This window comes from Psittacula echo (genome assembly GCF_963264785.1).
Source record: "Psittacula echo genome assembly, chromosome: 1".
Taxonomy (NCBI): Eukaryota; Metazoa; Chordata; class Aves; order Psittaciformes; family Psittacidae; genus Psittacula; species Psittacula echo.
Genome location: NC_137735.1, coordinates 137,840,249 through 137,853,577, shown reverse-complemented (window position 1 = coordinate 137,853,577; position 13,329 = coordinate 137,840,249). Strand labels below are relative to the sequence as shown.

At 42.7% G+C, this 13,329-nt stretch overlaps 1 protein-coding gene across 1 annotated transcript in view; it reads left to right on the top strand.

The window, feature by feature from the left end:
- Positions 1-1,304: 1,304 nt before the first annotated feature.
- The window catches only part of LAMB4 (laminin subunit beta 4), a gene marked incomplete at both ends in the record, with an annotated part of 43,125 nt that continues 31,100 nt past the window's right edge, over positions 1,305-13,329 (top strand). The window contains 8 exons of the mRNA XM_080636412.1: positions 1,305-1,338; positions 4,276-4,433; positions 7,816-7,951; positions 9,811-9,884; positions 10,537-10,725; positions 11,305-11,368; positions 11,912-12,126; positions 12,967-13,087. Coding sequence (XP_080492538.1) covers positions 1,305-1,338; positions 4,276-4,433; positions 7,816-7,951; positions 9,811-9,884; positions 10,537-10,725; positions 11,305-11,368; positions 11,912-12,126; positions 12,967-13,087 — 991 coding nt within the window. The remainder of the gene's footprint in view (positions 1,339-4,275; positions 4,434-7,815; positions 7,952-9,810; positions 9,885-10,536; positions 10,726-11,304; positions 11,369-11,911; positions 12,127-12,966; positions 13,088-13,329) is intronic.

Genomic DNA, 13,329 nt, shown 5'->3' with positions numbered 1-13,329 from the left:
TATAAAATTTGAAGTACAATGCAACAGGAAATTGTTTGCTTGGTTTTGCTCAGGCACTGGTTACACCACCATCTCTCTCTGTAGCTGGGATCCAGGCTCAGCTGCTCCATGCCCACTGACATTGTCCCCCTGTCACATCCCAGGCTCTCTGTGGTCGTGGCGGGTGAGAGGAGCTGAAGCAGGATGAAAGGCTGGTGACCCTTGGTAGCTTTCCCTACCTGTGGTTGCTGAAATAGCCATCTAGGTATGGCTGTTGTGTCATGGGTTGTATAAAGCTGCATGAACCAAACTTACATGCAGCCTACTGGAATACTCTCAATGCCTTTACTTATGTTACCCATACTCAGGGCGGGGGGTGTTTCATCTTAGCACATTTAGCACAGCAATGGCTGTATAAAGGTGGGGAACAAGAATGGAGTCAAAAAGTGGCACTTCGTGCATGCTCACACAGGGATGCCCCAGCAACTCAAGCTGCATCAGAGCATGCTGGCCTCACTGGTACCTGCAGGTGGAGAAAGAGTTGGAAGGTGCAAAGATGGGAAGCAGGCTGTTGTTTCAGAGCTCTGCTTGGTGGCAGGATGCTGGATTGTCTTTTATATCCATGTCTGCCTTCTGTTTTTCCAGCAGAGATTTTGTGGTGGCAAGTCTTGCTTTCTTCCTGGTAAGCAGAAAGAGAATGGGTGTGAAGTAAATGCCACAGTAAAACCTCCATTGGGTTCATGCTCTGGTTCCCCAATATGAGTTTTTTGCATTGATACAACATTTTTTCTTCGCTATAAGATGTGGTTGTAATCTTGTCTCTGTCAAAATTCATAGCACCTGACATCAGGCATTTCTCAGTGGCATCTTTCATTAGGACTGCAGTCTTTGTTTTAAGCTAATGAAAAGAAATAAGAACCTCTAGACGAGTTAGACTTCTCCAAACAGCCCTGCTGAATCTAGTTAAGATTAAATAGCTGGTATTTGAATACTATAACGTTTTTGCTGATAGCATTATGTTTTTATTTTACACTAAGTGTGAATGTGTTTTCAGTCGTCTCTGACAGCTTTTGTAACATGTCCCTCTGCTTTCATCCTGGTTTCAGTGCAGAAATTTCTGTGATGAGAAATTTTGCTACAATGAAATCAAAGCCAGGGCTTCATTTTGGTTTTTATATTTTTTATTATGACTGTCACTTTACTAAAGGCTAGCTCTGGGTAAGCCTACACACAAGAGTGTGTAGACTTACCTTGGTGAGGCAGAGCACCAAGTGACCCATCATTTCTTCTCTTGCAGCAGTACCAGTTTGAGTTTCATGGAAGGGATGAAGCTGGGGCTGGCCATCCTGTTGTACTTCAGTAAGTACAGATGTTACAGTTACTCAGGCCGGTGTTGGAATATTATCATGTGATTTACACATCTCTGCAAGATTTTATTAAAGTGCGTTTTTTAAGTACATTAAGACACATGTGACAGTGGGTACTCATTTCCCACTATTCTGCCTGGGAGCTATGAGTGATATGAATCCTTTAAGTACAAAGGAAAGAGACATGTTGTTAACTGAGTCTGAATCAGGCCCTGAAAGGGGCAATCAATATCTGCTAACAATAATGAGCATGGATCTGCATAAATAAAGAAGAGCTGGCTAGTCAAACTTATGTGTTGTTTTATACCTAAAGAGTCAAGTGTCACTCATCATCTGAAGTATAGCCTAAGCCATAAACTGAAATCTGGCTGTAAAATACTGCATTTTTACTGCTGTAATTGCATGACTGTTCCTAGTGTTCTGTGGGATCTTCATGTATCAATTATTGAAGGTTTTTTTAACTGCACTTTTTATAACAAGTTCAGCCAGGTAAAATTGAACAGATAAAGCCTCCAAGGTGCCCATTCCTGTTCAGGGTTTCAGGACAGAACTTGTTTAAAAGAACAAGCCCTGTAAGGGAAGTCTTAACATAATGGGGAAAATATTTAAAGTTGTTTCAGGCAAAATACACAAAAAGATCCTGCAATTATTTAAAGAATTCAGAATTACTGTGAGAATGAAGACCTTGGGCCCACTGTAGGAGAGGATCTGCTTCGAGACCATCTTAAGAACCTGAATGTACACAAGTCCATGGGACCTGATGAAATCCATCCGCAGGTCCTGAAGGAGCTGGCAAATGAAGTTGCTAAGCCACTGGCCATCATATTTGAAAAATCATGGCAGTCAGGTGAAGTTCTTGATGACTGGAAAAAGGGAAATATAGCCCCCATTTTCAAGAAGGCAAAAATGGATGACCCAGGGAACTATAGACCAGTCAGTCTCACCTCTATGCCTGGCAAAATCTTGGAGCATATTCTCCTGGAAGGCATGCTAGGGCACATGGAAAACAACCAGGTGCTTGGTGACAGCCAGCATGGCTTCACTAAGGGGCAATCCTGCCTGACCAATTTGATGGCCTTCTATGATGGGGCTTCGGAACTGATGGACAGGGGCAGAGCAGTTGACATCATCTACCTGGACTTGTGCAAAGTGTTCGACATTGTCCCGCATGACATCCTTGTCTCTGAGTTGGAGAGACATCAATTTGATGGGTGGACCACTCGGTGGATAAAGAACTGGCTGGATGGCCGCACGCAAAGAGTTGTGGTCAATGGCTCGATGTCCAGCTGGAGACCAGTAACAAGTGGTGTCCCTCAGGGATTGGTGTTGGGACCGGTCTTGTTCAAAATCTTTGTCGGTGACATGGACAGTGGGATTGAGTGCGCCCTCAGCAAGTTTGCCGATGACACCAAGCTGTGTGGTTCGGTTGATACGCCGGAGGGAAGGGATGCCATCCAGAGGGACCTCGACACGCTTGTAAGGTGGGCTGATGCCAACCTTATGAAGTTTAACCATGCCAAGTGCAAGGTCCTGGGTCAGAGCAATCCCAGGCACAGCTACGGGTTGGGCAGAGAAGAGATTCAGAGCAACCCTGTGGAGAAGGACTTGGGGGTGTTGGTCGGTGAGAAAATGAACATGAGCCGGCTTCAGTGTGTGCTCGCAGCCCAGAAAGCCAACCGTATCCTGGGCTGCATCAAGAGGAGCATGACCAGCAGGTCAAAGGAGGTGATCCTGCTCCTCTACTCTGCTCTCGTGAGACCTCACTTGGAGTATTGTGTGCAGTTCTGGTGTCCTCAACATAAAAAGGACATGGAACTGTTGGAACAAGTCCAGAGGAGGGCCACGAGGATGATCAGGGGACTGGAGCACCTCCCGTATGAAGACAGGCTGAGAAAGTTGGGGCTGTTCAGCCTGGAGAAGAGAAGGCTGCGTGGAGACCTCATAGCAGCCTTCCAGTATCTGAAGGGGGGCTATAGCAATGCTGGGGATGGACTCCTCATTAGGGACTGTAGTGATAGGACAGGGGGTAATGGGTTAAAATTTAAACAGGGGAAGTTTAGGTTGGATATAAGGAAGAAATTCTTTACTGAGAGGGTGGTGAGGCCCTGGAATGTGTTGCCCAAGGAAGTTGTGAATGCTCCATCCCTGGCAGTGTTCAAGGCCAGGTTGGATGAGGCCTTGGGTGACATGGTTTAGTGTGAGGTGTCCCTGCCCATGGCAGGGGGGTTGGAACGAGATGATCTTAAGGTCCTTTCTAACCCTAACTATTCTATGATTCTATGAATTATTCTGTGTGATCATTAATTTCTTATTAATATATAGCTATTAATTATTAATAACTTAATTATTAAGAAATTATTTTAAATTAATTTAAAAATTATTAATTGATCTGTAATTCCATGGGGTCTGAACAGAGGGTTCTGGGACCAGACATGGGGGTTCATTGTAAATCATCAGAAAATCTGAGGGATGTCTGACATCAATACATCAATCCCAGTCTCAGTTCCACCATTAGCAATTGGAAATCAACAGAAGTCAATAGAATTAATCCAAATCTGTCTGCTCACAGTCAATCGAAATGCTGGTGATTCTGCTGCAGGAGTGCTGGCTATGGGTATGCCAGGGTAGGAAGCATAATAAATTATTGCACATAGCAGATTGGCATGTTTACTGTGCAATAATGTGCTGACAATTTCAGTTTTAGCACAGATTTTCAATATGCTAGCTGTATTTCTTATAATGATTTTACAGCAAGTGTGTTATCAAAGCTCTTCGAGATTCTACCAAATTATATCATTAAGGGTAAAAGGAGTACAGCAAAGAATAATCTGGTTTTCTGCTGATGTTGGGATTTAACTGATTTTGTCTGGAGAACCCTGGTGGGTACACAAAGCCATTTAATCACTCTTTGATCTTCTTTTGCTCTCAGTGCTGATAAGACTCCAGCATGCTCAGGATGACTGTGATGCTGGATCCTGCCACCCAGCTGTTGGGGACCTTCTCCTGGGTCGCAGCAAGCAATTAACAGCTTCATCAACCTGTGGCATGAACAGCCCTCAGAAGTACTGCATTATAGGCTACCTAGAGGTTGGTTAGCTCTTTCTTTTTTAATAAACTGAACTCTGCTTACTAACAATATTCTCATCTGTAAAGGGAATTTGCTCAGACTAAGAAGTTTCTGTTGGAGATGTCTAAATAATCATTAGACAGTGTGACACAAATCTGATGGAAGCTCTGCCTTGCTGCAGCACATATGGAGGGTTTGGCAGCAAAGAGCCTCCACAGCAATGTATAGCTTCTCAAGAGGAGGAAGCATCCATGAGATGCAAATGAGCACAGGGATTTCTGAAGGCGCTTTGCTTTGCAAGTCATTTTCCCACTCATACCTCAGAGGTGAAGACCACAGTTTGCATGTGTGTGAGTGCAGGAGGACTGTGATCCTGCGGGCTGTGGACACTGCCCTGATGGACTTTCACTGACGCACACGTCCCATGCAGTATTGAGACCTCAGGCATCCTGTTCGAGATTTGCACCACGTTCTCTCATGTCTTTTGATCTGAAATAAGACCAGTGATGATAAAAGCAGAAAGCCATGTCTGGCAGAGGGAAAACCTAACAGTATAGACCAGTCTTTGGTGGGTAGGCAGAGCCAAACTGTCGATGATCAGAAGGATCCCTCTTGGTCCCTGGCTACAGTGATGGGGGCTGTGGGGCAGCAGCAGGTATGCAGGAGATGCACCAGGCAGAAATGAGACACATCTTGGAGGACTTGGCCCAGCTGAGCTAATAAATTATCACAAATAGAAATATTTTCACTAAATATCAGCTTAGGCTGAAGAGGAGGTTAATAAAATGCAGCTTAATTTATAAGCAATTGAAAAAATTACAGTTTATGACCTTCTGGCAAAATGGTGTGACACATCTGCAGAGTAAAGCTGTGCCATACTGAGATGGCATCAGGCACTGCTCCAAGTCACATATTGCAGCCATGGCTTTCTGCAAAATGTGAATGTTTCTTTCCTCTTCTGAGATAGCCTGAGTCTTGGCACTGCTTGGGAGATAGGCATAAAGAGCCATCTCAGAGACATTGTCTTTCTGGCCCTAAGCCAGATGATTGCCTTTTATTTTTTGCTTTTTAAGAGGAGATCAAAGAGCAATAAAAATTTAATATTTTCACTTCCCTGTGTTTATCGTTTGAATTGTGTAACTACAGACTCATGAAAAGGAACAGCTGTTCCACAATAATCCCTGTGATTTAATGCTGCTTCAATGTGTCTTGACCCCTGGTGACTATCTCCTGAAGAGAATGAGAACTACAAATTCTGCTGCTTTGCAGAGCTCAAGAGATAGAGGCTTATGCTCTGGCAATGTGTTCTGCTCTATCAGCTCACCTTAAATGTGTGTGTCACCTTTAGTACATCAGAGTCCCACTCAACCTAATTCTCCTTCTCACTAGCACATTTTGAAGGCTTTGCTAGATGCAGGCCAGGAAGCTTTGCATCTTGCAAAGCAAAGTTCTTCCTCCTCCAGTCTCCCTCCTGGTGACCTGTGTCAGGCATTGTGAAGAGAGCAAACCTTTCTTGTGAAAGTGTTTGTCAACATGTCAAGAGCCAGGGCTCAGCTGGGATGTCTTATTGGAAATTAGACTGAAAAAAACATGAAGAGTTCAACTGCTTTGTGTTTGAAAAGCAGCACTGCAAATCATTTTCAATCTTTAATGTGTCTTAACGTTTCTAAATGTACGTTAAGTGGGGTTTAGCTCTATGACTGTATTTACTACTTATACATGTTTTGAAAGGAAAACAAGAGCACTCAGTATCAAGGAGAGTATAAAGCTGCATACTTCAGAGGCAAATGGAATCTGACAGATTTGCCTTATGTGAACATGTATGAGTTTGTCCTTTGGGGCGCAGAAAGATGTTTATGTAGCAACCTTAACCGTAAGTTGACTGAGTATCATATTGTATGCCTCTATATAAACCAGAGTGGATGTGTGCAGTCCTGCCAAATGCTTCGATCACCTTAGCTCACCTTACCAGAGCTTTGTGAAATGAGATGACATGAGAGTATTTTGTATTTCTGTCTCGTCCTCTAGATCATATATTTGTACACTTGCTGTGTGTGGTATAGAATGACTGAATATATTCTGTATTTATTACAATGTTTAAAACACGTGACTTATCCCTGTAAATCTGTATCTCTTCATTTATTTAAATGTGAATAGCTCCCAGGTGATTTCACAATATAAAGACATGCAAATCATTCCTAATGCTTCTCTGTAGATCCTGAGCATTTACAGAGGGCAGGGTGCTGCTCCATCAATCCTGTTCTGGGTTGTTTCTAGCTCAGCTTCTGCCACTGATTTCTACTTTCTGATTTCAGCAACATCCCTATCAGCCTTTCAGCTTTGGCTTATGCCTGACCCTCATACTCAGGCTCTGCCCAAATCTTGTAGCGTACATCTATGCAGCACAGCTACCCTCGCTCACCCTGCCATATGCTGTCCTATGGCCCTGCCGGCTGTGATTATATGCTGCATGGGTCATCTCCCAGCCTGACATCTTTACCTTGTCGCCTCTCCTTACATCTCCCACTCAATCCCCATCTTAGCACCTCAAGAGTTTCTTGCCCTCACTTTCAAAGCTCTTTTGCAGGCAGAAGCCTCTCATTCAGCATTGAGATATTTGCTAATCACTGTCACCTTCATCTTCTGCTCGTTACATTTTCAAACAAGTCTTTCATCCTATTGACATCATGATTTTCGTCCTTTGTATTGCTTTAAACTTGTTCAGCTTCCCTGTGCCTACAAAAGGCACTGACAGCAATTGGGGTGGTTGTGTCAGCCCAGGCCACCTATTTATATGGTACCTGGATCCATCCTTTCCTTCCATTTGTACAATGGTATCTGCCTGCTGCCTCTGGCTGGGTCTCCAAGCTGCTAGAAAATAAGCAAAAGGGAAAGAAGAAAAATATATAAATGATTTAGTGAATGTTCCTCTTCAAGGCTTCTTCAGATCTTGAAAGATCCAGTTCTTCCTTGTATCCCCTCTGCCTCCTTGCTGCTGTCTGGCTGAAAGTTTCTATAGCCTTTTTGACACATGAATAAAAGATCAACTTTTAAAAAATAAATTTCTCCTGAGAAACTCTTGCAAAACAAACCCTCTGGAAGAATCAACACTTTGACAAGCTTATTTCTTTGCTCTTCCTAAGATCCCTTCTCCACTGAAAAAGTGCATTTTTAATAGAGTACCTGGGGCAAATTGAGGCTGACATTTATTATATGCATGCTTTGTGCATATGGTTATTTTCTTGGGCTTGTCCCTTGTATATGAAAGCCTGAGTGACTGAAAGCACAGACATCCAAAGCAACATGACAGGTTACAGTCTTGCAATGGCATAAATACATGTAGATCCACGTGATCTTTACAGAAGAGACCAAGTCCATCTTTCTTCTCATTTTGTTTTTCAGGCTGAACAGAAGTGCTTTCTCTGTGATTCCAGGTACCCGTATAATCCCTACACTCAGCACAATAGTCACATGGTTGAAAATGTTATCACAACTTTTGAGCATGATAGAAAAAAGAACTGGTGGCAGTCAGAAAATGGTAAGTTTCTTTGAGAATATATTACTGCATAATGTTACTGTGAGAGTTATTTATGTCATTGGCATTCACCATGTTGCCTTCATGAAGAAATGAACCAAAATTGCATCTATTCTTTGATGGGGTAATACTGAGTGATTAAAACCTATTTGTGTGTAGCAATACAGGAGTTTAGAAATTCTGGTTTTCCACAGACAAATTTTAAGCACAACATCTCCAAGAGCTGGGCAGAGGACCTGTGACAGTGCTGTGTTATACATGGTGGCCATGTATAATGGGGTGTCTGCCTTTCAGGGAAATGTGATTTGGAGCAAAAGGTACATTTGCCTAGAGATGGGTAATGACAGAGTATGTAAAATACAAATTTGCATTAAGAAAGGTAGTGCTTGCCATGTAAAGACGTAACAATTTAGGGAATAAATAAAGCCTTACTATGATCACCCTTATTGCCTCATGTTAATTTTGTCACAAGCTTCTCTGTAATAGTTCTTCACTGATATCATAGAATAATAGAATAGTTTTGGTTGGAAGGGACTCTAAAGATCTAGTCCAACCCTTGTGCAATGAGTGGGGACACCTTCAACTAGATTAGGTTGCTCAGATCTCATGTTTCCAGGGATGGGGCATTTATAATGTCTCTGGGCAACCTGTTCCAGTGCCTCACCACCCTCATTGTAAAATTTCTTCCATATATCCTGTCTGAATCTCTCCTCTTTCAGTTTAAAACTGTTACCCCTTGTCCTCTTGCAACAGACCCTACTAAAAAGTTTGTCCCCATCTTCCTTATAACCCCTTTTTAAGTACAGTACCTTCAGGTGTGTCAACCACACCATACAGTTTTGTGTCATCTGCAAACTTGCTGAGGGTGCACTCAGTCCTACTGGATAAAGGTTGAACTTGATGATCTCGGAGGTCTTTTCCAAGCTAGTTGATTCTATGATTCTATGTCACTGATGAAGATATTGTCCTTACAGCTTCCCTGTGAAGGCATGCTAGGAGGAATAGCATTTATCTTATCTGACATACAGTGAACATGTAAAAAAATATTTGACTGGTTTCTATGAAGGCATAGGAAAAATGAGATATGTTACTTCTATTTTGGGCATCCAACTAAGAATTCATGAGCCTTCTTTTTATGTAGCAAGGAACTGTCACCAGCTTTGGGTTCCACTGCCAGTAAAGCTGTGGGCCAGCTGTGAGAGGATCTTTTCTTGTTCTCACCACCTTTATTCTGAGATGAGGTCTCATGCACTGAGCTGAGCATGTGCTGAGCAGGAGGCCTAGGAAGCTGCATGGAGATGTAAATGATGGGGATATCAGCTGAGCTCCCTCAACTCTCTACAGAGAATGTGTGAATTGTGGGGATTTTTTTCTATACTTCTTACAATTCTGAACAATGCCTGGTGTGATAGCTCTGCTCATGATAGATTTCAGGCCTGGCTGTATAGAAGGTTTTAACAGATCTGTTGAGCATGAAGAAAACCCCATATTTTTATTGAGTTTCATTTTATTCTTAGAAATAAGCAATTTGTCTGGAATTTAAAAAATTCTAACTAGATAGAGGAAGCCATAAAACTAGAACCATCAGCATTACTTACAGTCCAAATGGTCTGAACAGGACCTTTAACCACCTCCTGCATTCTCAGTGATGGGCAGCATCACCAGTGCCACTGCTGGAAAGGCTACACACTGCATTGACCTGAGAGAGCAATCCAGCCACACACCGGGTTTGCGGACAGGGGATGCCCTAAAGAGTCAAGCTGCTGTACTGGAAAAGGTGTCTTTAAATTCACCAGGGGAAAGCTGTCTCAGCAACCCCTCCAAAGTGTGCACTGTGCTCTTCATTTTCATTCTCTTTTCAGGTGTTGACCATGTCAGTGTTAGACTGGACCTAGAAACCTTATTCCAATTCAGCCATCTTATCCTGACTTTTAAGGTACGTCTTTTACCAGAGCTTTTATGTAATGTTATACACCAATTACTTAACCACAGGCATAAATTGCTTACAGAGGCAGTGAAAGCTTCATCATTAGAGGTTTGTAAGAACAGGTTAGATAAACACCTGTCAACTGTGATTAAGTTATAGTTGATCCTGCCTTAGGGGAGAAGGACAAACCGAATAGCTTTCTATTCATGTGCCTTCAGGTTCTGTTTTCTATAATCTGAGAACTAATGCTGAAAAAAAATTGCAAAATGAAGCCCTAAAAATTTAGGACGTCTCTGAACTGTTGTTCTTTCAAATTAGTTCAGCCTTCTCATGCATACCCATTATGGTTCAGAAGGTTGCAAATTCTTTTTACAAAACCCTTACACTGTTGTAGTAAACTTCCTCACTTAGACAGTGATCTTCTATCTGTGTGGAAGGTTGCCCTTCCCTTTTGCTAGAGTGTGGTTCACATGAAGAATCTGGCTTTTTCAGAGAGGCATGTAACCACCACAGTAGCACTGTAGTGAGCCTACAGTCTCCCAAACACAGAATTTTAGTTGGAAGCTGTTGGCATCCCACAAACATGAATGCTAGAGCAACAACCCCTGAGATGTCTTATCAATGCCTGGTTAAAGGGTTCTTGAAATACTGTTTCTTGCAGACATTTCGCCCTGCAGCGATGCTGGTTGAGCGCTCCACTGACTTTGGTCACACCTGGAAAGCGTTCAGATACTTTGCACAGGACTGTGCAGCTTCTTTCCCCAACATCTCTCCTGGTCCAGCAAAAAATGTGGGAGATGTCATTTGTGATTCAAGATACTCAGACATTGAGCCCTCCACTGAAGGCGAGGTATTGCCAAGTGTCTGTGTTTGTATAAGTTCAGATCATACGTGGCTGGGTTTCTGGAGCTGAATGTCTATCATCAGTGTCCATCAAATCCACTTACACACGTTCTGAGACATGAGATATTATTGATTTTACTGAAGTAAGTGTTTATTTTATTAGCACCGTATTTTACCCTCAGTTTCACACCCAAATGAATTCATAAAACAACTTGTACAAAACCCTCTAGTGCTTTTTCATGGTTTCCAAATTCACATTGAAGTGCCCCTCACAAGAGACCTTGAGTCCCCATCTGCCTCTACTACTAAAGGCTTTGATACATTTGGTGGGTGCTCATTCCATCTCTACATCACTGTAGGGCATTGTTTTTACTTCCTCCTGAGACATCAATTCATGGAAAGGTCTCTTTGCCTCACTTAGGCAACACCATGTTGAAAGCATGAGAGCGCTTGCTGAATCAGGGCCACAGCCTTGTTCTTTTCTTCTAGGTGCTCATCAGTACCTAATGGGTCTCAGGTGACAGACTTTATATGCAAAAAGAATAGCTTCAGTGATCTATAGAGCTGCATTAATTTTTTTTTGCAGGTTGTTTTAAAAGCTCTGGACCCCAGCTTTGAAATAGAAGATCCGTATGTGCCTTATATCCAAGGTAGGGATGGTACAGCTTTTCTCCAGCGATACTTTGCTGGTGTTGCTTTTTTGTACACTGAATGGGTCAACAGCTCAGTTGGTGCAAGTTAATGATGTTGAAAAAAGTAGCTGAAGATTTTAGGAGATATGTATGTTAATAAGTAGAATGGGCCAGTCTTGTTCTTTAGCCCTGAGATCAAACAGCACAGCTCTGCAGAGTTCATCCATGCAGCTAAACTCTTTCTTTCTGAGATCGAGTGGCCCAACCCACACTGCTTTTTGGGAACAGTCCCTGAGGTGTACATGAACCCACAAAGGCTGGGAAAATAGATTGGCTCTGGCCAGAGCTTTGCCAAGGAGGGTGCTTATGCTTATGCAGCTGTGTGCCAGGACTAGGTCCATGCCTTGGCACTGTCCAGGTTACTGCTCTCAGCCAAGATCAGATAATTTTCACTATTTCTTCAATATGAGGGAATTCTTGCATGACTGATCCAAGCTGAATATTTAATACTGTTCATTTTCAAGTGAACTTGGCCTCTTGATTTTGATTCTTTCATTCCAGAGCTCATTACATTGACAAACCTAAGGATCAATTTTACTAAACTTCACACCCTTGGGGATGCTCTGCTTGGAAGAAGGCACAGTGATCCCCTTGAGAAGTACTACTACGCTGTCTATGAGATGGTTGTGCGAGGCAGCTGCTTTTGCAATGGCCACGCCAGCCAGTGTGATCCTGTGCAGAATCTGCGGGGAGATGTCTTCCATCAGCCTGGGATGGTGTGTCATTAACTCTGTCTCCAACAAGGGCAGTCCCTACCTGGTATCTTGGGGAAAGAAGGAGGTGGAGGGAGGGAGAGGAGGGAAAATCTCTGATTTGGATTGACCATTTGCAACTCTAAGTTGTAAATTGTTTCAATGCATCTCTTTCCTTTAAAACCCTGGGCTGGACTGCTCAGGTTTCAGAAGAGAAGAGAAGCCAGCTCTTTGTTGGCAGTAGTTGGTGTTTCAAAAGCAACTGGGACAAGACATGTTGATAATAGCAGAAAAATACCAGAGCTGTAATGGTACAAATGTAATTCAGCCTGTGGTGTGTGCAGACCTGAATGGCCAGTCCTTGAGTGCATTCCACACTCCAGATGGGCTCAAGGGGCTCTGCAGCAGGAGAAGAGCCATAGGCATAAAGAATGGCTGCTAATGCAAAACTAACCCATGAAAAATAGATTATTAAAAAACTGAGGAACATGATTGTAAATTCTTTCCCTCTGAGAACAAGAGGGTTTATTTTTCCTCCTGGAAAATATGTATCTCAATTTAGAGAAATGTAGGGGAAGAGAGAGAATTTAAAAGGTTGAAGTCTCCTTTGCTATGTTTAGAAGTTTTTTTGTTTGTTTTTCCAAAATGTTTCTCAGTGGCTTTGAAAATATTTGGTTAAAGTTTGCAGGTATTCGTCAGACCTTTTACTCACATAACTGAGAATTATGTCAGCTGAGGGAGCCAAAGAGCCTTGAATTTTCCTGATCCTGCTGGTATACCTCAAGCAGATATCTCCTTTTCTCTCCTCTCCTCTCCTCTTCTGCCCTCTCACCTTATCTCCTCTTTGTTCTCACCACGTTGCAGGTCCACGGGAGATGTCTCTGCCACCATAACACTGAAGGTTTGTCTTGTGAAAGATGTAAAGATTTCTACAATGATGTTCCCTGGAGGCCAGCTGAAGGGACACAGGATAATGCTTGCAAACGTAACTCAGACATATTCTTTTCCTTTTTTATAGCCAAGGGTGCAGCACAGTCCCTGCCCAGTGTGTAATGGGATGGCTGGATTGCTGGGAGGGAGATTTTTCCATGCCTCATCTAAAAACAGATGGATTCCTGTATCCATTAGTGCTGTGTTGTCCTACAAGAAGGAGAGTTTCATGGTTTTTTGTTTAGATAAGAGGGAAAAAAAACAACAAACAATAAAGAGAGGAAAAAGCAACTAATG